This window comes from Myotis nattereri, assembly GCF_964212035.1.
Source record: "Myotis nattereri genome assembly, chromosome: 5".
NCBI classification, from domain to species: domain Eukaryota; kingdom Metazoa; phylum Chordata; class Mammalia; order Chiroptera; family Vespertilionidae; genus Myotis; species Myotis nattereri.
Genome location: NC_138080.1, coordinates 29,831,274 through 29,858,459, shown reverse-complemented (window position 1 = coordinate 29,858,459; position 27,186 = coordinate 29,831,274). Strand labels below are relative to the sequence as shown.

Sequence of the window (27,186 nt, the reverse complement as noted above, 5' to 3'; positions counted from 1 at the left end):
CAGAGAACATAATCACGCCGCTGGGCGGGAGCCGTTTCCTAGGTCTATGGCCCCTTTGACCAGGGTGTTGGGAGCAGCTGGGCCTGGACCCTGGGAACCGCAGGGACTGAATTAGAAGGTGCCAAATTTGGGGACGTTCTCAGGGAATGGGGGCTGAGGGAGACACCTGGAAACTTGGCTGTCAGCGGTTCAGACACACTCAGGAGTGAGCCCCACTTTCTAGAAGCTTGGTTCTGGTGTGGAGTGGGAAGAGAAAGAGCCAGGTTCTAGACCTTTCCAGATGTGCCAAGGGATCTTGGCGAAAGCAGCAGTACAGGATAGAACACAGTCATACAGAATTAATGGCCTGGGGGTGGCACCCACACCTCTCAATGCCTGTGGAGGCCCCCACTTTCAGATCACCCCTCCACCCTAAGTCCCACCCTCCCGCTCCTTCCAAGCCCCACCAATGTGGTCTTTTGCTCCTTGTAAACAGCAGCTGGTTTCATGTTAAGGGGAACCTGAGATGAACAGGACAGGCCGAGATGTGCGCCATCTGTGACCACCAGTGCCAGGCACCCCGGGGCCAAGAAGCCAATTCAAGTTCACATGTTAGGGCCCCTTCCCCCTCTGAGGAAGGTCCCGAGGGAGCTGGGTACTCACAGAGCAACACCTTCGTAACTTTGTTATCTTTATTCTTTTCTAAATCAACTGAGACTTTGGGGGGAAACTATGAAGTGGCAAAAACCTGAAAGCTGGCTGAAAAAGCCAACTCCTCTCTTCTGTGTCCACAGAAAACACGGGAGACTAGAGGGGTCTCCGTAAGAAAAGGCTCTGGCAGTTCCCTCGGGGCCACAGCCCTGCCTCCGGCTGCGCCTCCGGAAGCCCAGGGCCAGCGTGGATTGCACCAGGCCACATCCCTCTCAGAAAACCCTTCCCCTGCAATTTGCCTCAGATAAATATCAGCTTGTTTCAGCCATCAGGAAGTTTTGAGGGGGGCGGCTGAGGGCTTTACCATCTCCAGCGTTCAGAAGAGGGGAGCCTCAGCAGCAGCCCTGGCCTCCACTTCCTACCTCTGAGCCCTGAAGGGAGAAGGCTGGCCACCCCAGGGTGCAGGGATCTAGGAAGACCTCCCTACAACCAGCTGTGGACAAACGGTTCAAGGCCCAAAAGAGTGGCGCCCGGGGTGGTCACTGGATTCACTGGGTGCGCAGAGGTGGCTGAGGTGCAAACCGCCCACGCGTGCCGACGAGGGGGAGCAGAGGCCTTATCTACCGAACCTGCTGGGGGTTTCAACCACACCGAGCGCTTGGAAACCCAACACTTCCTTTCTGCAGAGTCGAGTGTCGGCTCAGCTGCCACTATGAAGAGTCGGAAGTGTCTGCTGCGAAGGCACAGGAGGCCCAGGAGGCCCAGGACCCCCTTGGGCAGGTCACACTGCTGAGGGCAGGCAGGGTCGGCTGGACCAGCTCCATGACAGGAGGCGGCGGTGGCCGGGGGAAGTGGACCTCATGACAACCAACTGCCTCACTGCTCTCAGGGCCTGCCGAGGGCCACCTTCAAGGGGACAGGTGTCAGGCGAGGGGACGACACACAGAAATGCCAGGCGGCACTTCCTCTGTTTTGGTGCAAGATGTCAATGTCTAGGGGTTCCCTCTGAGGCTTGGTCCTTTGAGAAAAGAGCAAAGCCAGGTCCTGATGCCACGCCCCTCCCAATTCTCTGTGGCCCAGCTGCCGGGGGCTGGAGCTGTCCTCCAGGGATATTGTTCCCCCGGGGGTTGGACCAGAGGCTGACACCCGAAGAACAAATGGAACAAGTACAATGGGCTCGGTTTGCTTTTCCTTTCCCTGTTTTTTTTTTTTTTTTTAAACCTAAGTAAGCAGGTTCTGAGACGACAACATGGGCAGCGTCACCCTTCCCCAGAGACCAGAGGGCCGAGGCTGCGACAGGTGGAAGAGGAAGTGAACGTTCCGCTGTGTGCACTCTCCTCCGGCTCGGTGGGACGGGCAGGGAGGAGCTGGTCCGTCCTGGGCGGGAAGGGCGGGTGGCGGGATTCACAGGTCACCGGCAGAATCACACGGCGGTGCGTGTGGGCGTGCTGGGCTGGTTCAGACGCAGCGTTTTACACAACCAGCCGGCAAAATCCACTTCTTCCACCTCAGACCGTTTGATGAAGCCATGGTTCTGAAAAGGAAGGAGAGGCGCCGTGAACAGCCTGGTGCCTGCAGGGAGGAGGAAGGGACCAGGCTTCTGCTCAGATCTGGCAGGCCAGCTGGGATGAAACCCCAAAAACAGAGCGAAAAGCGCCCCCCCCCCCCACACCAATGCAGGAGGACACAGTTGGGACAGGGAGCAGGGAAGTTCCATGCCCGAAGCCAGAAAGACATGGGACAGGGTGTCAGGGGACGGGGAGGCTGTTCTGAGCTCCCCGGAGCCCAGGACGCCGCCTCAGGACTGCTGACCCTGAGGCCAAGTCAGTCCCTGGGGGCCGTCCTGACATGTGGAGTGGTGAGCAGCATGTCTGGAACCCCACCCACTCAATGCCAGGAGCACCCCCAGTTGTGACGATCATAGGTGATCATAGGTGCCAACAGACGTAGCCTAGTATCCCCTGCAGGCAGAGTCCCCGGGATGAGACCATCTGATCTGGAAAAGAACTGCCTGTGTGGATAGCAAGTTCCCTACAAGTCCCATCCAGTGTGGCAGCCACCAGCCACAAGAGGCTCCTCGGCCCTTTAAATATGGCTTGTGAGGCTGAGGAACAGATTTGTGCATTCCACTTTGTTTTAAGGAATTTGCTAGCCACCCAAGGCTGGCGGTTCCAGCAGGAACAGCCGAGCACTCTAGCTTCCTGGTTCTGGGCTGGGTGGGGTGAACGAACACTTTCTGAACAGGGTGTGCCTGGCAGGGGCGGCCCAGGACAGGAGGGCGGAGCCTCAGAGTCCACGGAGGGGTCTAGTCTTCCCATGTGACATTAAGGTCCGGACTGCTGCCTCTTCTGCAAGCCGGGGCAGGCAAGACCACCTCATCTTGCTGAAGGCTGGCGCAGGCTTGAGTGAAACTCCGAAGCAGGGAGTGAACTCCTGTGGTTTAGGGCGGCAGGAGAGTGGGTGCAAAGGTAGCCCCAACAGCAGCCGGTTTTACTCAGGCAGGGAGACCTGGGAGGTTTCCTGCACAGCGTGCACGGAGAGCTGGGGAGCCGGGGGCACTACAGGGGGTTTCAACACAATCGCATTTCTCCATTTCGTGTTTGTATCTTTTACAACGAACACATGTCTCTTACACTGTATCCGCATTCTTTAGCACACATTACTGGAAAATCTATGTCAGACACAGTAAGAAGTTTCTAGAAAGAATCAGGCAGAGGCAGACCCCTTCCCACATGGTGCTCCAGGCAAGGCTTCCTATTTTGACCACAGCAAACGGTGATGACAACCAGGACACAGCCTGTTGCCACAACTAATAGTGGGGCGGGATTAGAGCAGGTGCAGGGCCTTCTCAGAGGAGGCCCTGAAGGCAAGACTCACAGACATGGAACCGGGAGCCCTGAGAGGAACAGGGCGCATCCCTGGGGGCAGGACCATCCTGTGCAAAGGTCCTGAGGGGAAGGCAGGTTTCAGAGGCCACCTGGGTTTTCAAGGACATTGAATGGTGTGGGACATCCAAGGACAGCACCAGCCTCGTGGCCTCCCTGACCCGTGGGCGGCTTGAAAGCCCACGATGGAAGCGTCCAGAAGCCTTAGAGCCCATCATTCTGCAGAAACAGCCCCAACCATGCATGGCTGGGCCCTTCTGTTCCCCGAGGGGCTGAGAGGGCAGAGCCGGCTCTGGGTCATTCCCACTATGGGCCAGGAGGCCCACAGGGTCGCCAGCTGGACACACCCCCCATGACAAGAGCTGCTCAGGGCGCCTGGCCGGGCTTCCCTCTCCTGAGGAGGAGGGCGGGGCCCTGGGCGGCAGCTGCGCCCCGGGGACCCCGGAATCTGCAGCGTCACTCACCATGAGCATCTTCAGATCTGCTCGCTCAGCTGGGTTCTTAATGAGGCTGGGGTTCCATGAGGTGGAGCAGCAAGACGGAGCATGGGGAGACAAGACAGCGCGGTGAGTTGGTGGCCATGGGGACCGCCATCACTCTGCTGCCTGTCCCCGGGGCGAGGGCTCCAGCACTGGCTGAGGTGTAAGGGCAGTGCGCCTTGGGGAGGGGGGGGGGGTCTGAGACCACGAAAGAGGGAAGGGGAGAGGAGGTGGGAAACGCCCTGCTGCTGCTCAGTCAGAGGCCCAGCAGCAACTGCAGCTCCATTTCCATAAAACCCACAAGTTTGGGAGTCCGATGGTCAAAATGGAACCTTTTCCTTAAAAAAAGCAGAACTGCCTAAACGCAGCTGCTCCAAGCAGCTTGGGGCCGAATGATAATTCTTCAAACACAGAGAAAACCTTGCATGGAGACAAAAATGTTCACACGGACAATGGATAACTGGATTTGTGCCACACAGCGTTGGCCGGAAGTCAGGAGGCCAGTGCACCTTCTCTGCCCAGAGCAGGTTTGCTGCTGGGAGCCACATAGGCTCCAGGTGCCCCTGGGCCGTGTCTGCTCATCCCTCTTCTTCAGAGGGAACAGCTGGCCACCTCCCAGACTCCGGCGAGGAAGGCTTGTTTAGAAGCTGGTGGCTTGCAGGGCTCGAGGGATTCGGGGAGCCTTCTGGCAGAAAGCAAGGTGGGAACAGCTTTATTGCCAAAGTGCCTGTACCCCAGGTTCACTCGGGTGTTGGGGACGGCCGCTGGACACTGTGACTTGGCTTTGGAGAGGGAATCTGGGTTCTCAGGTGACCACAGGTGTCCCACCGGATGCTGCTGTCCACCCGGCGTTCCTGAGTGGTAGGCTCGGCAGAGGGGCTGGGCCAGGGCCAGAGAAGGAGACTTCTAGGTTGATGGCTGGAAGTGTGGGCGGCCCATTCCAGGAGGGCCCTTATGCTCCCCAGCCCCACCCACCCGAGACCGCCCTGGAGGCTGTGGCACCTTACCATTTATTCACAAACTCCTGGAAGTCCTGGGTGAAGACACCACTGGGCAGCTTAGGAGGAGGCTGTGGGAGAGAACAGACAGGTGGGAGTCAGATGCTCACGCTGGTTCTGGAATTAGGGAGAAGACACTTCCCAGCCTTGCTCAGGTGAGGACAGCATGGCACCTGGGGATCCTCAGGGCACACCTCTCCTAGCCCAGTCCCTTCACCCTGCTAGAGGCGGAGAGGGCACCCATCCCCTCTCCTGTCCAGCAGCTTCTTGGCTGGCCCGGCCTCCAGCTCTGCTAACTGGGTTGGCACTTCCAGGGTTTTCTTTCGAAAGGTCTCATTTGGGGATCACACTGGTTCTACAAGGAAGGAGAGCAGGGCTCACCCTCATTTATGGACAAGGGTGGTGTCACACTGCCTGAGCCACCCACCTGTGGGTGTCTTGAATGAGCTGAAGGTCTAGAGTACAGGGGCAGCTAGCTCCAGGGGTTAGGGCCTGAAAGCTGGGGGAGCCGGAGGAGCCTGGCCAGACACACACGTCCCAGGGTGGGGACGGTCATGCGCAGGATCAGAGGCGGTGGCCAGAGATTGTCCTGGTGAAACCCACAAGGCCTCCTCTTCAGCTCCTTCCACCTTCCCAGTCCTGGGACCCAGCCTTCCCGCTCAGGGAGGGAGGTGCTTGCTGGGTGGCACTGTCAGGTACAGGCAGAGCTGTGTCACCAGTCACCCCACCCTGGTCTGTCACCACCGACCTCTCAGCCCCGGGCCAAGTCCCACACCACAGGCAGCCCAGCCACCCTGTTTCTTTGCCCTGCCTCCAGAGGGCCACTGAAAATACACGTCAGCCCAGAGTCCCAGGGAAGGTGCCCAGGCCTTGCTGAGAGGGAGGCTTCAGGGTCAGGTCCTGCTGCAGGCCTCTAAGGAGGCTGCTTCCATCCTTAGGCCTCGGTTTACCGGTCTGTACAACGGGAATATTCATACTGCCCTTCCAGGTGCTCTGTGCCTCCTTCCCAGAGAGGAGGGGGCACCTGGACTTTCCCCAAGGGAGTGGGACTATTTATGACTTCATGGACACAGACTCCAAGATGCTCAGAGAGATGATGGGTATCAGAGCTCTGGGAGTGGCCTGGCTTCTTGACCCTAATACTTGGCTATTGGCCTTGGAGGAGAGGGCTGCAGTGGGAATTCTGGGATTATCTTTATAAAAACAAAAAAATGTGCCTTGGGGAGGGGTGGATTTCTGCAGTATGGCTGGAAGTAAGACCATGTTTTTACACCTGATAACCTCCTATTGAAAAGAATGGTCTCCGTCTCTCCCCCAACAAAATCCTTAGTCCATGTGTCGAATTCTCCCTTTTTGCTAATGTGTTCCTACAGGAATAACTTAATTCGTTGGCATGAAGACATGCCAAAGGGTCTTCAGGTACCCACCTCGTTCACAATGTAGTCCAGCAGTTCAAAGATAGCCATAGCCGGTCGGCTGTCGACCCCGTGACCTGCCCAGGGGAGAAACAAAAATGGGGTGAAATGGGCAAGTGGCTGATGTGCTCCTGTTGGGCATTAAGTCTGAGTGTGCTGAATAAGCCAGCACTCTTCTCCCCACAATGCCTGAACCAGGGGAGGCTCCCCTGGCCTGGCTACTAAGTTCATTTTCTAGAAAAGTAACTTTACTCCTAATGAATTAATAAAACACCAAAATGAACAGGAGCGTTTTGAGGAGTTACACATTTGGGGCGGTGCTGCGCCCAGGTGGTGCCATGGCACAGCCCCTGCTTAGTGGCACCCAGGCGCAGCGGAGTGGGTGGTGGCGTTTGCTGACTGCAGCGTGACCTTGCATGGAGCTTCGGGTGGAGACAGCAGTAGGCTGGCTGGGGGTGGCTGACCCCTGTCCTAGACCCAGCTGGCCAGGTCTGGGTTTGGCAGTTGGACTTCCCCTTCTGTCTTATCCTGAAATGGGCACGGAGCTGGGGCAGGGGCTGGAGGAGATGGTGGCAGGCCAAGGTGGCCTGGCATGACCCACCGCTCCTCCCAGCTGGGAAGGGGCCGAAGGGGAACACCAGGGAGGCCGCTGGGAGTTGGACTGGGAGGCTCGGGGGCAGGGCCTGAGGACACAGATGGGGGCAAGATTCTCTCCTTAGAGGAAATCAAGACACCCAGCAGTCTGGGTGCAGCCCCGGAAAGAAGGCCTGGACTAGAAAACACTGTGAAAATCACCATCTGACAGCCAAGTGCCCATCAATGGTGAACAGATACACAGCACATGGTCCAGGGGAATCTTATTCGGCCATGAAACGGAGTGAGGCACTGACACTGGGACAACGTGGATGGGCCTTGGAAACATGACGCTCAGTGAGAGAAGCCAGGCACGAAGGCCACAGGGTGTGATTCCATTTACGTGGAATGTCCAGAAGAGGCAAATTCAGAGTCAGGAAATGGATTCGTGGGTGCCAGGGTTGGGGATCCCTTTTGAGGTGATAGAATGTTTTGGAATTAGATAGATGTGATGGTTGGACAATCTTGTGAGGCTACCAAACCCATTGAATTATACGCTTGAAAAGAGTGAATCATATGGTACGTGAATTTTATCTCAATAAAACTGTTATGAAACCAGCCGACCACAGTCCACTGTATGTTCCCTTGGACTCTGACTTAACTCAGTTCCCTTCCTGTCCAGCGCTGTTCCCAGGCTCTGCCGCCTCAGCTGCGGCCCTCCCCCTTGCCACCCTCCCAGTGTGGCAGCAGCAGCCCGAACCTCTCAGCCTTCCACCTCACAGGCGGCAGCTCTTGGTATCAAGAATCGTCTGGGAGCCCAGTGCCCCCCAGCCTCCTGTCCCCTCCCATGCTGAGCTGCCGGTGTGTCCAACAAACCACTGAAGGAAATTCTGAATCAGTTCCTTTCAATTTTGGGTCTCCCTGGAAGGCCTGGCCCAAACACAGCAGAAGGCTCAGGGCAGTGGCTAGGCGGTGCGCATACGGGCATTCCCTGGGCAAGCCTCTCGCTTTTTTGTGTGCTTGGACATTTCCGTGATAAAATGTTGGAAAATCCAACCCCACCAGTGGCTTGGCTGAGGGGTTGGCGTCTAGATCCCACCAGCTGGTGGCAACAGGTGCAGCTGTCCCGGATGGGACAGGTCGGGGGCGCTGCTTCCAGCATGGCCCTAGAAGCCTCAGGACCATCTGAGGACTGCTGACCGCAGTTAGCACGACCCAGGGGACAGGTGGTGCCAAGAAGGGCCAAAGGGGAGGCAGCTGCCACCCCCCAGCATGGCATTCCCCACGCTGGTCACTGCCCATCGAAACCGGAAGTGCTAGACTCAGGCCATACCACTGATGGGGCGTCCGGGGGGTCTCGGCCGCGGTGAGATGCTGTGAGGCTCTCCTTCTGCCCCATCGACCATGGGCCGGCCGAATATGGCCTCCAGCTCCTTGGCATCCGGCGGGGGGATGGGGTACCTTCCAATGGACAGCTCCACCAGGGACAAGCCCATGCTCCAGATGTCCGACTGCACCGAGTAGTGAGTGCCTTGCAGCCGCTCCGGCTGTTGGGTGAGACAGAGAGGAAAGAAAGACCAGAGGGAGCCAGATGAATCTGGAAGCTGGGGGAGCTCACCAGGCCAGGGTGGATCTGAGTGTCTCTCATTGTTCCCTCAGACCCCTCCCCTGACCCCTGCTAACCCTTTAGAGACCAGAGTGATTCTGTATACTCCCTCCACCCGCTTTGGGAGAAGCTTCCAGCCAGGGCTGACAGCATCGCTTTAAAAACCCAAATCCTTGGCACTTTTGGGAAAGAACGATAGTGGGATGCGTCCTTTCCCACAGTAATCCCTAGACTAACTTCTCAGAATCTGCTTCAACTATCACCCGGTTGTTTCCTAAAACACCTGAGGTCTAGTTTCTTGGCTCAAAAATTACCTACTTCCCTTCTTGACTGGGTTTTTATTACCAGTGGGAAGAACCAGGCAGGCATTCCCAGAGACAAACCTGAGTGAGAACATGGTGGAAATGAGAATTTCAGAGGAGAAATCCAGCAAAGAAAAAAGAGAGTATATTACGAGAACATGCAGGCTTCTGGAAAACGGGGAAGAGCAAACGGGAAGGGGAGGGTATGGCACGCGATGTTAGAACGCCTCTCAAAGGACTTACAGACATGTAGGATCGAGTTCCCACGAAGGAGTTGGCCATGGAGTCGATGAGCTGCCCGCTCACCCCAAAATCGCACAGCTTGATCTCCCCTCTGGAGTTGACGAGGATGTTAGATGGTTTCACATCTGAGAGCAGAGCCAGCGGGTGAGGCGTGGCTCAGGCCCACCCACTGGCCCGTGGCCCGGGAGGGGCTCCGCGCATCTTACCTCGGTGCATGATCTGGTGCTTTTCCCGGAGATACGCCAGGCCCCGCAGAACCTGTGAGGGAGCCACAGGGTGGGAGGTCAGCAGGGCCGTGCCACAGGGGGGAGTCTGCCCTGCAGGCCAGACCTCAGTGGCCACAGCATGTGGAACTAGCTCAGGGAATGCGTTTTCAGGTGGGGACGAGCAGAGGAGAGGCAAAGTGAGGGCAGTGACAGCCGCACTGGTGGGTACAGATGCCTCCCTCACCGAGTCTCACATGACGACCCACCCATGAGGCAGACACTGCCATCCCCTCGGTCTCAGAGGAGCGGTCGAGGCCCACGGAAGCTGAGACAGGGCCCAAAGCACTGTTAGGGCTGTGAGTATGCGGCTGGCCACCCTGCCTCCGAACAGAAGTCGTACCCGCCCAATAGGCGCCATCTGTTGAATGCTTTGGTTCCGGGCTATGCTAAGGACCCCCCGCCCCCCAAACTGACGGTGTCACCAAGTCAGAGAAGAAACACTCGTGATATTGCACTGGGAGACCCTGTGTGCCTGGGACCACATCATCAGGGTCCCATGCAACCTGGCACCTGGTATATGGGGCAGGAGAGCATTACCCCTATTTTATGGGCAAAGGGATGTCCCTGCTCAGTACCCAGCCAGTGGAGACTGGTGCTGGCAGTCTCCCTCTCTGCAGGGGCTGTAGCGACACACACCGCTGGCCATGTGGAGCGGGCATAAGTGAGAATCAAGTGGCAGAGCACGGGGCTATGAGCACGTGCACGCACCCAGTGCTGCAATGGCGGGGACGTGGCGCCTGCACACTCACCGCAATGCTGACCTTCCCCAGGATCTCTTCTGGAATTCTCTTGGCTTCTTTCAACACCTGGTCCAGAGAGCCACCATCCTGGGGGCAGTACAGGAGAGAGAAAGCAAGCGCTGAGCAGGCGGCCGGGTGGGGCCGCTGCAGAGACAGATCCCAGAGGAACGCTGAAGTGGCAGATTTAAAAACGCAACATTTCCCTGGTTCCCGGAGTGCTGAGGCCTGCTTTGCTCCATGGGAAACGGAGGCCAGACCACAGCTAAAGGCAGCCCGTGGCTTCAGGATGGCACATCCAGGGCAGAAGGGGAGAGAGTGCCTGTGACTTGGCCTTGCTGAGGCTGCCACAGCGGCAGGCCCAGCCACCAGGAGGGCGCACCAGCTAGACCCATCTCCTTCTGGGCCTGGGTTCTTGTCACAGCCCAGGCAAGACAGAGACTGTGAGCAAAGGCAATGCCCTGTAAGTGTCCAGCACAGGAGAAAGGCGGCCAAGCCAACTGGCCTCTCCCTTGCGGCCCCCTCCCCCGCCTAGTTAGGAAGGGACCTGCTGCCCGAGGGCACAGAGGGATGACACCTCTGCCGCTTCCCTTAGGTCTTGTCCTCTGCCCACTGTGTTACACATGGGATTGTCCTGTAAAGGACCTGACACAGGTCCTTCCAGTTGATCCCCCACCCCGCCCTGGGCGTGGCCCCAAATCTACCCGACAATGAGGAAACAGGTGCCTTGTGCAAGGCTGCCTGGTAATAAATCTGGAAACCAAAACTCAGGGTGTTGCTGGCTCTGGCCAGGCGCCTCTTCAGAGGTGGGGCTCTGAGCATATGCCTGGCGGCCCCCTAGGACTTTAGGTGACATGGCTAAGTTCCAACCACAGGCCGGAGCTGGCCTTGGTTCCGCGGCATCCAGAGTGGAGCTGAGGGCAGGGTGGCCCCAGGCCTGCACTTCCTCCACTGCGCTGCTCTAGGAGCTCCACAGTGTCACTTCCTTGGGACACCTTCTGCTTCACCCGGGGCAGGGAGAAACCTTGGAGGTGCCCAGGTCTCCCCTCTGGCACCCCAGCTGTCTTCATGGGAGTTTTAGGAAACCCAAATAGTTTGAAGCTTCAAGAATATGTGTGACTCTGTCAACAAGTAGGGAACCCAAACTTGTAGAGGGTGGGTGTGGCCGAGGAAGGCAGGAGGTGAGCCTGGTCTGACCAGGGTGCCCGGCCCGCCCCGCTCTACCTGCAGGGCAAGATGGAAATTCCTTCTATTCTTCTCATTTCTTGTTTTATCAATCAACCTTAAAAGAATTAAAAAAATTTTAAAACTGTAATCCCTGTTCCCTAACACAGGTCCTTCTCCATTCTGCACTTTCATCGAGTTGTGTATGTTCACTGAGTAAGAACATTCAGGGAGGAATCTCCAGAGAGGCTATGGTGAGGCACTCTGCTGGGGGCTCAGGAGTTAACTCAGAAGTCCTCCATGTGAAGGACACTGCTCTCTTACATGGTCTCCCCTCAGCACTGGTAACACTGGGGCCCGGCCATTCTCTCTGGGGGCTGTCCTGGGCACTGTGGGGTGCTGAGCAGCGTCCCTGACCTTCGCCAGCACCTCCCTCATTGTGAGAATGTCCCCTGGGTGAGATGCCCTGGTCTACAGCTAAGAGGGTAAGTCATTCGCTCAAGTCACATGCACAGGATGTGGTGCAGATGTCACAACTAGGTCGTTTTGACCCCTAAACCTGTCTCTATGCATGACCATGGTTTCATTTTGTGTGTATGTTTTAAATGTTCTTAAAGTCTTACTTTTATTAAGCGGTGGTATAAGAATACACATTTTTATAAAAATTTAAATGTAGATAAGTAACACCGATCCCCCAGGGATTCCACTTGCCTCCCCAGAAGTGTGCCTTACAGTCATCCAGATCCTCTGCACATGTGCACACACATCCATATGCACAAGGAAACAGAGTTTTACACAAATATAAGCTGGTTCGTAGCACACATCTTTTCCTCCTTGGGGATGTTCTGATTGGATTCACACAGGCTGACTTTCTCACTGCAGAGTGGCCGGGTGGCATCCCTTCTCTGTCCTTTGCTGACAACGAGTGTCTGATTTTTTATTATTACAGAACAAGGGGGTGCTTTCTTCAGTGGGTTCAACTAGAGCCTCAGAGTAGTGAGTAAGCAGCCCCCCAGCTACTCCACCCTGAGATACCCACTGTCCTCTGGGTCCATGCCTGAATCTCCCCCAGATGAGACTTGGGCCACTCAGAAACTGCCAGCCCCGCTGTCCCCAAGCCCCGAAGACCCCCACACTCTGGCCAGGCGAGGCATGACCGTCTGTGCTGCATCTGGGCTTTGTTATCATTAGGAATCTCTTCTCAAAAGCTGCAGCTGGAACCTCCCTGAGGGGAAATTAGAGCCAACCCCACACTACCCTGAGTGAAGATGAAACCTCGCCCTCCTCAGGAAACAGTTCCACATGTAGGATATTGATTAGGTGGGCTGTCACGATGGTGAAAAAAGAGAAATGAAGACTCCGGTCTGGTAGCTCATTTGGTTAGCGTGTTGTCCAGATACACCAAGGTTGCAGATTCAATTCCCAGTCAGGGCACATACAAGAAGCAACCAATGAATCATAAATCAGTGAAACAACAAATTGATGTTTGTCTCCCCCCCGCCCACTTCAAATCAATAAATTAGAGAGAGAGAGAGAGAGAGAGAGAGAGATATGAAAGTGGCAGAGAAATATGGAGAAATGGCCCCAGTGACAATGGTGATATTTACTCAATGTCCTATGTGATGAGGGCCAAAGGAAAGGCAATACCACCGCCCTGGCTTGACAGGTAAGCAGTGGTGAGAATCTCCTCCAGTCATGTGCTGAGAGGCGGGCTGTGGGGCTGAGGCCTGACCCCAGGGAGTCATCTACCCCTTATGTGGGGCATCCCACAATAAGGTACATGGAGGCACAAAGCAGCAATGTCCCCCACACAGGGAAAACCTATGAACATGCAGATGGATTCTGGATGGGTTTATTCAACATAAATATACTGTTAAGGGCCCTGGCTGGTGTGGCTCAGTTGGTTGGAGCATTGTTCCATGTGCCAAAGGGTCATGGGTTCAATTCCTGGTCAGAGTACATATCCAGGTTGCAGGTTCGATCCCCAATCAGGGCATGTATTGGAGGCAACTGATTGATGTTTCTCTCTCACATCAATGTTTTTTTCTCTCTCCCTCCATGCCTTCCTCACCAAGTCCCCCTCTCTCTTTTTAAAATGTTTTTATTGACTTTTTTTTTTTTTTTTTTTTTGAGAGAGGAAGGGAGAGGGAGAGAGAGAAACAATGATGTGAGAGAGAAACATTGACCGGTTGCACCACTACCAGGGATCCAGCCCGCAACCTGGGTATGTGCTCTGACCAGGAATTCAACTGGTGACCTTTCCATGCATGGGTGACACTCAACCAATTGAGCCACACCAGCCAGGGCACCAACTCCCCTCTTTAAGGTCCATCTTAGTCTTGAAAATCACTGGCCTCCAAGATCAGTGGACCGTAACTCCCATAAGGAGAAAGCGGGAAGCGCGGGCCTCACCTGGGCATGTCTTTTCATGGGGCATTATTCATTTCTTTTACTGTCCTCATCTCTTATTATAAAAGCAAACCAAAAACCCAACTAGAAACTTTTAAAGGATGAGCACAATAAATAAATAGAATGGCTAGCACTCGCCCCCTGCCTCCTGGTGGCTAGGACTGTGTGCTGCTAGGGTGCAGATGCCTAGTGCTGGAAACCAATGTCTTCCATTCACCAAGAACCGATGGGGGAGGGGAGGGGTGCTACACTGTGCCGCTCCCCCTTTGCTGTAAGGGAATGAGGTGGCTTCAAATTCTAACGGTATTCAGGGAGAACAGGCAGGGGTGGTCAAGAGCACTGGAGAGGGAGGAGAGAGGAGGAGGACAGGGAGAAGGCAGGGCAGGACGGGGAGGAAGAAGGAGGAGGAGCTAAGTATAGAGGCTCTCCTCAGATCATAAAGTGACTTCCTTCCTTTCCCCTCCTTGATTCTTGTCTACACAGTGACTCTGCCCTCAGGCGGGCAGATATGCTCTCCCTCTCCCAGGTGAGGAAAGGGGCTCCTCCAGGGTGCTGCCTGGTGGGGATCTTGATGCAGGGGGTGGGGAGCATTCTGGCGGGCACTCCCTCCAAGCGGTTACCCAGGAAGGCTGCTCACAATGCATTCCTTGCAGCCACTTGCTCAATTTCGTTTCCTGCCTTCATTACAACACTGTCAGGGGACAGCACATTTGCACGGCATCAACTGAAGCTGCTCAGGCCATGCGCCGAAAGCCACACTGCGCCCTGGTTTTGCAAGGGCCCTGCCAGCCCTGAGCCCCTCCAGCCGGGCAGCAGGCAGTCTGGTATCTGCTCAACTGGGCTGCCAGAGGGTCGGAGGCATTTCCCCCCAGGGCCTTCAGCTCTCACCACTTCTGCTTTCATTATACCCAATCCCACCCACTTCTGAACTTCAAGACCAAAGTTTCTTAATTAGGGGCACAGCCGACGCTACTGCGGTGGTTTGAAAAAAACGACTGGTGCCCAGGCTCCACCCGAGTTTCTAATCCAGATCTGAGCTGGGGGCAGACCCAGATCTGTCTTTAAAACAGCCCCCAACTCTTTGGAAACACTGATCACATTTCCAATCTCATGTACCCTCGGGCCCCATAATCCACTGGTAGGACTTTACCACTCAGGGATGCTTGCTTCCATGCAAGAACCTCCAAGGCAGCATCATTCAAAATGGGCAGAGATCAGAAACAATCCCAGCGTCCACCAGCAAGAGTTTAATAGATTACCTGACAGGTCAATGTGGTGCCAGAACACTAGACTGCCGACAGGAAATAATTTCTGCCTGGTACCCAGTGAGAGAGGAAAGTTGGGAGGAGGGCGTCTGGCGTTTAAAGATGAAGGAACCTAAACATATGCGCTCGCATGGCATTGACTATCTCCAGGAAGATCTTGGAAAGAGGTGCACCGTAGCCTCTGGGGACAGAACCCTGAGGGACACAGGCAGGGGACTTCCTCTTCACCAGCCACCCTCTCATTCTACATGAACCCTTTGTCTTTCCATGTCTCCCTGGTTGCAAGCCCAGGTGGCTCTGGGACACTGGCTGGGCCCCTCGGCTCCAGGTGCCCCGCAGCGCTCACCATGTGCTCCATGCAGATGCTGATCTCCCCGTCGCTGTAGAAGGCCCCGTAGAAGCCCACAATGTACGGGGAGTTGCACTCATGCAGCACCTGCAGCTCGCGGATGATCTGGTTCCGGATGGCTGGCTTGATCTCCAGGTGAATCAGCTGCAAGGGAATGGGAATCGGGTTCAGAAGCAGGCTTCTGAGGGGCACCGAGGGGTGGGGGGGGGGCTTTAGTCCTCTGCCCTTGAGGTGCTCATGACAGCATTCAAGACGTCAGCTACCCTCCCCTAGGTATCGATCTACCCAGGAGAACTGAAAACACAGATCCACGTACACACTTGTACATGTGTTCACAGCAGTGTGAGTCACAACTGCTAATACATGGACGCAACCCAAGTATTCATCAACTGGTGAATGGACAAACAAAATGTGGTCCATCCTCACACCGGAATATTATACAACCATGAAAAGGGGTGAAGCACTGACGCTCACTACAACATAGACCAACCTTGAGAACACTATGTTCAGTGAGAGAAGCCAGACACTAAAGGCCACACAGTGTGTGATTCCATTTATGTGAAATGTCCCAAAACAGGCAAATCCAGAGACAGGAACTGGATTGGTGGTTGCCAGGGCCTGGGGCTAGGGCTTCTTTTGGGGGTGATGAAAATATTCCAAAATCGGTGGTGGCAATGTTGTGAATATACTGAAAAACACTGAATTATACACTCTACAAGGGTAAACTGTCCAGTAAGTGAGTTACATCTCAAATAAAGTTGTTTAAAAAACTCTTCAACAGAGCAAACATTTTTTAATTGGTTATAGGGGAAGCCCTGTTAAGAGGAGCTCTCTTTCCACCAAATCATGTGAAGTCAGGAAATGGCCGGGCAGGGGATTACTTCACCCCTGCTCAGCCCCTCATTCAGGGGCGGGTTTCTCTGGAGCCCTTCCCACTTCCAGGTAGAGCAAAGGGAGAGAGCCTCTGGTCACCTCCTGAGGATCCTAGCCGCCCTTCCACTTGAGTTCAATCCAGCAGCCCAGAGTGTCACCAAACTCATTACATTTCAAAAGGTGAGAAGCCCAAGGACCATCTGGAGACACGCAGAAATGATAGCAGCCAAAACACCCAGAGCAATGCTTAACTACAAACCCTAAGCAAGCCAAGATCCCCTACCCAGCGATACAGAGTGAAGGCTGTGGGTCCAGGTCCTGGCTACTTAGAATCCTAGATGCTCAGCCATCATGGTAAGTTAAGAAAAAGGTGGGATTTATACCCCTTCGCCAGAGGGGCAGAGGCAGATCACATGTATCTGAAAGTGATTGCCATCAACTCAGATATTTACATAAAGTCGGTTACAACAGAGGTCAGTGATGAGGAGGAAGACAGCAAAGATGACCCTGCTCGAAGATATGCCACCGGGAGGGAAGAGAAGCAGGTGAAACAACCCCAAAAGGTGGGGGTGCCCCAAAGGAGGAACCATGGAGAGGTGATCTGGAGCTCAGGTGACACTGGGGCCAGCGTTCCAGAAAGAAAGACAAAGAATTGCCTGTTTGAGGACACCAAGGCACGAAGGGGTGTGTACCAAGTTGGAGGGGAGGGAGGGGGAGTCACAGGGTATGTGTGGGAAGTGTCACCTGCTCACAGGCCCATGCCAATGACCCTTGCGACCTTGAGTACTCTGGCATGTCCTAGCAGCATGGTGCCTGGTGTCCCCACCATGCCCAGGCAGTACTTCCTTGACTGGGACCCTCCAGCCCCCAGGGCCCCTCAGGCATTTGGTTCTCCACCCAAACTAGCCTGCAGAGCCGAGCCTAACTACCCTCCCCGGGACACTGCACACCCCCACGGCCACCTCCAGGACCACAACCACACCAGGACTCCAGTATGCTCTCTCCTTTGGTGGGACTGCATCCTCGAGGAGATGCCCAACATACGCACACATATGTGCTTCGAAGGGCTGAGATGCTGGGTCTGAACATGAAGCTCTGATGTTTGCGTGGAAGATGGGAGGCTGATGCATAGGCAGCGCAGGATGATGGAGACCCGGGCCGTCCAACAGAAATACACCATAAGCCACATACATAATTTAAAAATCCATTAGCTGCCATATTAATGAAGTAAAAAGAAGCAGGTGAAATGAATTTTTCATGTCTTTTGTTTAATTTAATGTAATGTATCAAAAAATTATTGACATGTGATGGACGTAAAAATATTAATGACTTTTTTTTCATACCAAGCCCTTGAAATCTGGTGTGTGTTTTTTGCACATGTAGCACATCTTAACTGAAACTGACCACATTTCAAGCGCTCAGTAGCTGTATCTGACCCAGAGTGGCTCTTGACTAAGAACTTGAAAGGAGCCACAGATGAATGAGTGGCAGGGGCGCGAGAGTCCACCAGGCTTTAGAGAAAAGGAAGGGTGGACAAAACTGAGAACTGCACAGGATCCCAGAGGTCCTGGAAGCCTGGAGTAGGGTGAATGTGAAACAAGGCCCGGGAAGCGAGAGGATTTCAGGAAAACTGTAGAGGCAATGTAGTAAAAAAAAAAAAAAAAAAAAAAAGGGAGGGAATGTAGGGACTTGCTACGTGATCTGTTTTAATGGGTCTTGTAAAGCAAACCTTCTGGATTGAACAGGAGTGGGCACTGAGGGTGTGCAGAGAAAGAGCAGGAATGGGAAGGCACGTGTGCTCACAATTCGCCTTGGTGACAACCCTGGGTGGGGCACACAATTCACCCTGATAACAACCCTGGTGGGACAGGGTAACTGCCCCCACTGCACTGATGAGCAAGTTCAGGTTCTGAGACATTCAATTTCATTCCCACGGACACCCAGCTGGTGAGCAGTCAGGTCAGGATTGGGGCTGAGCTCACGAACTGCCAGAACCCATCCTCTTTCATAGCACCCTTCTGGGGCCAACCCAGCCCCACTTGCTGGTTAAGTCAGAAGAGTGCTGGAAGTTCAAACCAAACACATAGCCTGTCTAGGAGTTTCAGGCAGTTCCTACTGCAGGACAGGGGATCTGAGCTAGGAAAGAGGGACATGGATTCTGGAGGTAAAACCCTGACAGCTTCCACAGGGTCAGGGTCAGTCATGAAGGTTCAATCCAATTCCGCTAAGACCCAAACTAGCTTCAGTTTTCTCACCTGTAAAATGGAGAGGTCACTCCATTTAAATGAGAACACGTGTCAAGGTTTTAACACTGGCTTTGACACAGGGCAGCTAGCATTACTATGTGGCCTGGGGTGGGTCACATGACCTTCACTGTAGAAGCAAGTACACATTCCTTTGCTCCAAGGAGAGGGGGATGAAGGGAGCCCTGCTGCGTAACAAATATGCTAAACTCTCCGAAGAGCTGCCCTGGCCCAGGTCTCGCACAGGTTTCGTTCCTAGGGCCTCAGAAGAATGCAGGAGTTAGTGAGCCATGATAGGTCAAGAAACAATTTATGAACAAGCCTGACTGTAGAAATTGAGAGACTGGTTTTCTTGGGCCTTACCGAACTGGTCTTGTTGCTTCCCCAGCCCGTCCTACTGGTTAGGATGATCCTCTGCCAATCACAGGGAGCGGAGGGATGCTGGCCCACAGAGCAGGAGCTGTATGGGCGTCCAGGAGCTCCACCCAACCCTCACCCTCACACCTGCGGGCAGGCTGCCTTTGGAGATCTGATAAGCCTACACACTTGGAATGTGTGGAATTTATACCAGGCTTCCCGGGAAATTCGGAATTCCAACCAGGGCAGTGGAGGAAGGAATGAGGCCACTGTTTCTTAAAAACTGTTTTGTCTTGCCAATTCTCCCAGCTGTGCCCTCAGCTGAATAAAGGCAACAGACCTCCAGGTGGACTGGCATTCCAGATGGATTAAAAGGAGCCCCTGACCCCCAGAGCGGTCCAGGGCTCCTGGGCCATAAGGAGTTACAGCCCCAGACCACACAATACCCAGGTGGACAGCCTTCTCGTTCAACATACTGCCAACTGCCTGCACTGTTCTGACAGCTGCTGGGAGGAGGAGGTTAAGATCTATAGGAAACAAAATCTGAGGTCCTGACCCTCATTTATTGGACCTTTAAAAAAAAACACCCAACTTTTTATTTTGAAAGAATTAAAGAAGCAGAGGGAAGTTGCAAAAACAGCAGAGTCCCACGCCCTTCCCCCAACAGTGACACCTTCTATGATGAAGAACCATACCAGGAACTGACATTGGGACAGCACCACCACCAACTTAACTTCAGAACTTCTCTGTCCCCATTTTAAAGCCCGCCATCTTACTTCAAAGGCTTTCATAAAGCTGTAGACCAGTGGTTCTCAACCTTCCGAATGCCGCGACCCTTTAACACAGCTCCTCATGTTGTGGTGACCCAACCATAAAATTATTTTCGTTGCTACTTCATCACTGTAATGTTGCTACTGTTATGAATCGTAATGTAAATATCTGATATGCAGGATGTATTTTCATTGTTACAAATTGAACATAATTAAAGCATAGCGATTAATCACAAAAACAATATGTAATTATATATGTGTTTTCCGATGGTCTTAGGCAACCTGTGTGAAAGGGTCGTTCGACCCCCAAAGGGGTTCTAGAACTGCTGCTGTAGACAAATTCCCAGATTCACGTCTATACAAGGCTTGTTGGGAACACCTGGAAGATTCCTCAGCTGGCCTGAGAGCACCCCGGGTCCCTGATACAAACTCTGACCAGCACTGCTCTCAAGTCTCTCTCCCCGCCCCCCTCCCTGAACCTCAGACCTGACTTTTATTCCTGGTGCTTCGGGCAATGGCAGACCAGAGATTTCTGGGGCTGCTCTGGTTTTGAAAAGGCTGCCTGCGCTAACAGGACAGAAATAGGCTGCAGGAGGAGGGCAGTGCTCTAGAGGCAGGAGAATAGCTACAGAGCTAAAACCCATGGAAACCAAGCTCATCATTCCCAGGAAAGGCGGGACCTGCTCCGGCCCACCAGGCACGGGGTGGTCAGGTTTCGGAGAATACGATTTGGAAATGACAAGACAGTGGGCTTCCAGAAATAGGTGGCTTTCGATGTCTGAAAGAACATGACTGAGTGAGTGAAACAACTGCTCAGCATGAAGCCCCCGCAGTTATGTGTTTGGAAGCCACTGTCCCCAGATAGTCACATCCTTCTCATCCACTCCTTATTCTCCCAGGGTTGTTCCCGAATGTTTAATGGGAGGCTGCACCGTGGCACAGAAGCCTAGATGAGGGAGGCTCAGGACTTCTCAGAGCCAAGGTTTGTACTAAGGGTGGGGTGACGGTTGATTTAATGTGTCCACAGTATCCAGCTGTCTGGTCAAACACCAGTCTAGATGTCACGGTGAAGGTATTTTTCAGATGTGATTTAACATGGAAATCACCTGACTTTGAGAAAAGCAGACAGCACCCCCACAAGTAGGCAGCCTCATCCAATCAGCTGAAGGCCCGAAGAGAAAAGACTGAGGTCCCCCAAAGAAGAGGGAATTCTGCCTCCAGACTTAAGCTGTGACATCCTCGTGCTTCTGGTCCTCTGGAGAACTCGGACTAACACAGGTGGTTTAGTTACCCCATTGCCCAGGGGCCATCGCAGCACAGGCCCTGTCTTGGGTCTGCAGTGTTTTCTCCTGGTTGTGAAATCAGGGTGATGCCAGCTCTAAGGGGATTTAAATCTCATCCTTTCTTCCTGAAAACTCCCTCAGCTTTCTGGGAATCTGAATTTAAGCCGCCCCGAAGGCAAAGGTCAATAATAGAGAGGAAGAGCCGCTTGAGGAAAGCCAGCATTGCCGCATTCTAACTGGAAGCCGAACTCTTTTTCAGGAATGAGAACCCACCGCGGATGGGAGGGCTTCTGAGCACAGGAGCCAGCAGAGACAGAGGCCGGCCCCTTTCAAACTGCTCTCCTGTTCCCAGGGACCTGCTCCCACCCCATGCCACCCACAGAGCATAGGGACAGAACACCTGCCTTGCCACAGGCCACCTCTCACCTTTCTTGCCATGATGAGGCCTGAAGGTCTGTGCTGGACCTTGGTGACCACCCCGCCGTTCCCGGCTCCCAGCTCTGAGATCCTTTCGAAGTCATCATCCTTGAGCTCCCCGACCTTGGCCTTTTGGGTGAGGAAGGCTTCTAACCGCTTCTTCTGCTGCTCATCAAGCTCTAGTTCCTCTAGCTTCTTCTGGAGGTCCACCAAGTTTGCTCTGCAGAGACCCAACGGCAAGGATTAGTGAAGAGGGTGCAAGCTGCCCAAATGACTCAACCTGAGCTGAGGGTACCTGTGGCCAGGTCCTGGGTTTGCAACCAGGAGGATGCAGAGATGAATCAGATTTGATTCTTGGGCTTGAGGGGCTGATGATCTAGCAGAAGAGAAAGAAGACCTGCATACACACAGCTGACCAGAAGAGAAAGCTGGCTCCCCGAGAACTGAGGCAACTGCCCCTCTCTCTGCTCACAAAGGTTAGGAGACCTCAGGACCTGGAGGGCCAGCTCTAGTTCAATGGCCCTGTAATCAGGTTCAGGAGTCCTCCTTCCTGATGCAAGGGTTCCCTACCTCTCTGGAGGGAGACATGGAACTGGGGAGACACGACTGGGCACCAGGGGAGTGAAGGCCCAGGCCAGGATGTCTATCTTCATGAGGATGGAAGAGCAAACTCCTTTTTAGTGGCCTTAGAGCAAAGAGCAAGAACCAATGGGCAGAAGATAGAAGTTGTAATCTACATGAAAAGCGGACTGATTTAAATAGTGCAGATAATTCCAGGGCATTCCACTCAACCAGCACACTCTTATTATACCCCAAACACACTGTAAACATTAGGCATTTATACCCACACACATTTCTGGGCCGGTTATTAAAAAACCCACATGTGCATTGCACTTTATTGGGTGATTCAAGGAATTTTCAAAAAAAAATTTGACGATTAGCTATTTTCACTAATGCCTTGGGGTAAAAAGCAGCTCCTTGTAACAGGCAGGTAGACTTTAGCACGATGCACACAAGAACCAACCCAGTGCCGTCCAAACACAGAATGTAAACAACATGTGCAATTTAAAATTTATAAGCACATTAAAAATATATATATCAAGTGAAATTAACTTTAATACATTTGATCTAACCCATCAAAACATATTTTGTAATGTGCAACAAATATAAACAAATTCATGAATATCAATCCCCAAGTGACTATGATTCACTTACAACTTAAAGAGGTTTGAGCAAAGGGGCACACAGGCCAGGAACAAGATAACCTGCCACTGGGCAATGCCACCTGAGCTGGTACTGCAAAGAGGTGGCTGGAAGGCAGGTGTCATTTGCTGAGCAAGTAAACCAGAGCTTTATAAACACCATCACACTATCTTGTTGAATTCTCTCAATCCTCCTGGGAGGCGGGGTCTCCTGTAGACCCAGCCTATGCTGAGGAAACAGGCCCAGGGAGGTTAAGTAACGAGCCCAAAAGTCACAACGCTAGCAAGTGTATGCTTCCCGATTACACAGTCTGTGTTCTATTTTTTTTTAATTTTTTAAAAAAATGTATTTTTATTGATTGCAGAAAGGAAGGGAGAGGGAGGGAGAGATAGAAACATCGATGAGAGAGAACCATTGATTGGCTGCCTTTTGCACACGCCCCTTACTGGGGATCCTGGGGATCGAGCCTGCAACCCAGGCATGTGCCCTTGACTGGAACTGAACCCGGGACCCTTCAGTCCCCAGACCGACACTCTATTCACTGAGCCAAATCAGCCAGGGCCAGTCTGTGTTCCTGACGGCCCTCGCTCATCACAGTGTCCTCCTAAACCAAGACCAGGGCCCAGCAGGTGTTCACTGGATGCCTGGTGAACCAAGACCTCAATGAAGAAGGAATGAGAAGGACTCTGATGGACGGAAGAGAGAAGCAGAGGAATGAATGAATGCAACACAGTTCCTTCACTGGAGGGTCGAGGGACAACTTTTGAGGCCAAACTCTGGAAGGTCTCCAGCACTGCCCTATGACATCCAAAATGCATTCTGGAGTCAGCTGATTAATCCATTTTAAATTTAATGGCAACTCAACTGTGGTTATAAAAAACCCTGTAATCCCAATGGCTGGCTTCCTCTACTGGGGGAATTCTTGAAGGGATGGAAATCAGACACCACATTAAAAAAAGAGAGAGAGAGAGAGAGACATGATGAAGAAAGAGCTGTCTTATAAGAAGAGGAGTGCATTTTTTACTATAAGGAACACGTCCCCACATTGAGCTATGCGCTTGGACACAGAGAAAGATGTCAACTCACACACATATACATCAAGACTCGAGTCCTTACCTTCACCCTCACCTTACCCCTCACCCAGGTTGCAGAAGGCCTCGTCCCCTGAGAGGCACCAAACATGCCATTCACCCCATGCACACAGAAAGGGACCACACCTGGTTTTCATGGGAGTCACACCACAAGCACAGTGAAGTGCCCCTGGCCCGGGGCCTCTGGGCTGTCCTGCTCTGCTCCACCATGCAGAACAGGAGTGGGAGGCCCTAGGGACTTCAGGGGTCAAGCAGTCTCCCTGGTGTGACTTCCCACAACAAGATCCTGCCGTCCTGTCATCCCACCACCCAGGGACCTTCCCTTCTCTGTCCCCTTCTCCACAGATCCTCCTGCTTCCCTCAACTGCCTCAGCCTCTTGCACTTCTCCAGCCCCTCAAGGCTCTGCTAACCCATTAGGTCAGAATCTCTGCTCATCTGCTGTCAGAGGTGCCAGCAGGGGCCCCACTTCTTCCCTAGATGTCTCCTATTGCCCCCCACAACCCTGCCCCTCCAAATTCTCCGCACTCCCTGCTTCCCCAGCCTCCTCTGGACCTCACCACTCTCCCCAGCTTCAGGGGCTTCACCCCCCAACTAGCAGGATTTTCTCAGGCTTCCTCTTCCCCAAATTCCCTCAGGGAGCCTTCCCCCTACTTACTCCACCGCTCAGGGATCCCTCCCACATCCTCATCTCTCAGGCATCTCTTTCCCTTTTCCTGGTCTTCAATGGACTTCCTCGCCCATCCTCACTCCCAGGGGCCTCTCTCACCTGTTCAGGGTATGCAAGGACCCCTCCCTCCACCTCCCTATTCAGGGACCCCCACCCCCACTTTTGATTTCACTCCTAGGGACACCTGACCCATCCTCTCCTCTCATGAACCCTCCCCCAACCATCACCCAGGATTCGCTACTCAGGGACTCCCCCCAACTCCAATTTCAGTGCTCAGTGGCCCCACACCCCATCATTTTCCTGCAGGGACCTCATTTCACCCCGGTTCACTACTCAGGGAACCCCCCTCATCAAAATGTCACTATTTAGGGCCCCACACCCCCTCATCTCCCCACAGGAACCTTCCCTCACTCCAACCTCACTACGGGAACCCCTCCCACCTTCACCACCCCTCCCACCCCACCCCCTTCTCTCAGGACCCCTCCCCTGACCTCACCACTCAGGGGCTCCTCTCCTCCCACCCCACCCCTCCTCTCGGGACCCCTCCCCTGACCTCACCACTCAGGGGCTCCCCCACATTCCACCCCCTCCTCTCAGGACCCTACTCCTGATCTCCCAACTCAGGGATCCCCACCCTCCATCCTCGCCCGGCCCGGCCCACTCACTCGGAGGCGCCCTCGCTGGTGGGGGATGGGCCCTCGGCGATGGCGGGGTTGATGGTGAGCGCCGGCAGCACCGGCTTCCTCCGGGCCAGCATCGGGGCTCCGCGGGCCGGCGGCGGCGCCTCTAGCCGGGGCCCATAGGGGGCGGGCCGGGAGCGGGCGGCGCCGACACGATCCCGGAGCTGAGGCCGCGGCCGAGGCCGGCACCGGGGCGGCGAGGGCGGGGGCGCTGCGGACCGGGGCCGAGGAGCGCCGCGGGGCGCGTGGACGAGGCCGATGCACCGCCGCCGCCGCCGAGGCCGGACCGTGGCTGACGCTGCAGCCGGAGCCCCGGAGGCACAGGCGGGGAGGGGGAGCGACGAGATCGCGGACCAGCCTCTCGCGAGAGCCACACGGGAACCGCGCAGGCCCCGCCCCCCTCCTCGCCCGGCGTCGGGGCCCCCGCCGGCCGCCGCCTCCCGGAGGGAAAAGGGGCGGAGACCCACCGAGGCGGCGCCCGCCCCACCCCCGCGTGTGCGCCTGCGCCGGGGCGCTGGGCGGGGCGCAGGTGAGGCCAGGTGAGGCCAGGTGAGGAGGCGGCCGGGGCGCGAGGAGCGGAGCGGTGAGTAGGGAGGGGCGCACCTCGGAGCCGTGGGTGCGGGTTGGGGCGACAGGAGCCGCTCGGTCTCCAGAAGTTGGGGAGACAGACCCAGAGCGCACGGAAGTGTTCTTGCCAATATGGACACACAAGCCCCCACCAGCTCAAAATGAACCCCGTTCGTTTGTGGGAGAAAGGTGTTTTAAAATACTTTTATTGTGGTAAATATACGTAACAAGTGTACCTTTTTGTTCCCCAATATATTTTTATTGATTTCAGAGAGGAAGGAAGAGACGAGAGAGAATCATGGATCGGCTGCCTCCTGCACGCCCCCCACTGGGGATCGAGCTCGCAGCCCGGCATGTGCCCCTGACCAGCATCGAACCTGGGACCTTTCAGTTCGCAGGCCGACGCTCTCTCCACCGAGCCCAACCGGCTACGGCCAAAGGCACCTTTTTTAAAGCCATTTTTAAGTGTCTAGTTCAGTGACATTCAGTGCATTCACATTGTTGTGCGACATCACCATCATGCACCTCCAGAACTTTCCCATCTTCCCGCAGCGAAACTCTGTCCCCATTGAACGCTAACTCCTACTCCCCCAGCCCCTGGCTCCCACCATCTACTTCTTTCTCTATGGATCTGACTCCTTTAGGGACATCATTTACCTGGAATCACACAGTATTTGTCCTGTCGTGTCTGGCTGGTCGCACTCAGCATAGTGTCTTCAAGGGTCATCCATAGTTGCAGCAGGTGTCAGAACAGCCTTTCTTTTTAAGGCTGAATAATATTCCATTGTATGGATGGACCCCATTTCGTTGGTTCATTCATCCCTTGGTAGACATTTGAATATTCCCACCTTTTGGCTATTGCGAATAATGCTTTGATAATGGGTATAAAAATGATGGGTGTAAAATACCTGTTCAAGTCCCTGCTTTCAGTTCTTTTGGGCGTCTTCCTAGAAATGGAATGGCTGGATCAGAGGTTAATTCTATATTTGATTTTTTTTAAGGAGCCACTATACTGTTTCCCACAGTGGCCGCACCATTTTATGAGAAACACTAACTCCTCTAAAGATGGAAGTACATGGCACCGAATAAAGGACAGTCCTTTAAAGGGGGAAAAGTTGACTCTAGATAAAATTCGCCACATTGCTTTTCTCTTTGTCACGTCTTTAAGCACCGGTGTACATTTTATGGTGGGGTGTACCTTTGGGAACCACATGGGAAGAAACAGAGGGAAATGCTCAGTCATCATTGTCTTCCAGTGCCCAGCCCAGGTCCCCTGGTCTCTCTGGCTCAGTCCTGCTCACTTCCTGTCCAGCTGCCCCTCAGTTCTTCTTTTAACAGTTAATTTGCAGTGCCCTTCATGTGCTAGATACAGTGCTGGGCATCAGAGATATAATGTTTAAAAGATACCCAATATGCCGAAACCGGTTTGGCTCAGTGGATAGAGCGTCGGCCTGTGGACTGAGAGGTCGCAGGTTCGATTCCGGTCAAGGGCATGTACCTGGGTTGCGGGCATATCCCCAGTGGGAGATGTGCAGGAGGCAGCTGATCAGTGATTCTCTCTCATCGATGTTTCTAACTCTCTATCTCTCTCCCTTGCTCTCTGTAAAAAATCAATAAAAAAAATATATTAAAAAAATAAATAAATAAAAAATAAAAGATACCCAATAGCCGAAACCGGTTTGGCTCAGTGGATAGAGCGTCGGCCTGGGGACT

General features: G+C 54.0%; 1 protein-coding gene across 1 annotated transcript; it reads right to left on the bottom strand.

Annotated features, from left to right (window-relative positions):
- Positions 1-657: 657 nt before the first annotated feature.
- MAP2K2 (mitogen-activated protein kinase kinase 2) lies at positions 658-25,263 on the bottom strand. The gene is made up of 11 exons (XM_081091001.1): positions 24,892-25,263; positions 21,274-21,484; positions 15,319-15,465; positions 10,147-10,224; positions 9,338-9,389; positions 9,132-9,256; positions 8,314-8,527; positions 6,420-6,484; positions 5,002-5,063; positions 3,980-4,025; positions 658-2,164 (listed from the first exon to the last, which is right to left on the bottom strand). The coding sequence occupies exons 1-11, from the start codon at positions 24,981-24,983 to the stop codon at positions 2,054-2,056; spliced, it is 1,203 nt and encodes a 400-aa protein (XP_080947127.1). The 5' UTR covers positions 24,984-25,263; the 3' UTR covers positions 658-2,053.
- Positions 25,264-27,186: the final 1,923 nt, after the last annotated feature.

What these genes read in the sequence shown, in the direction of transcription:
- MAP2K2 (XM_081091001.1), bottom strand. Translation starts at nt 24,983, where the DNA reads ATGCTGGCCCGGAGGAAGCCGGTGCTGCCGGCGCTCACCATCAACCCC. An exon ending in GCACCAGATCATGCACCGAG is followed by an intron (nt 9,257 to 9,337) that starts GTAAGATGCGCG and finishes CTCTGCTCTCAG; the next exon opens with ATGTGAAACCATCTAACATC. An exon ending in CCCCGGACGCCCCATCAGTG is followed by an intron (nt 6,485 to 8,313) that starts GTATGGCCTGAG and finishes TCCCCTGGGCAG; the next exon opens with GTCACGGGGTCGACAGCCGA.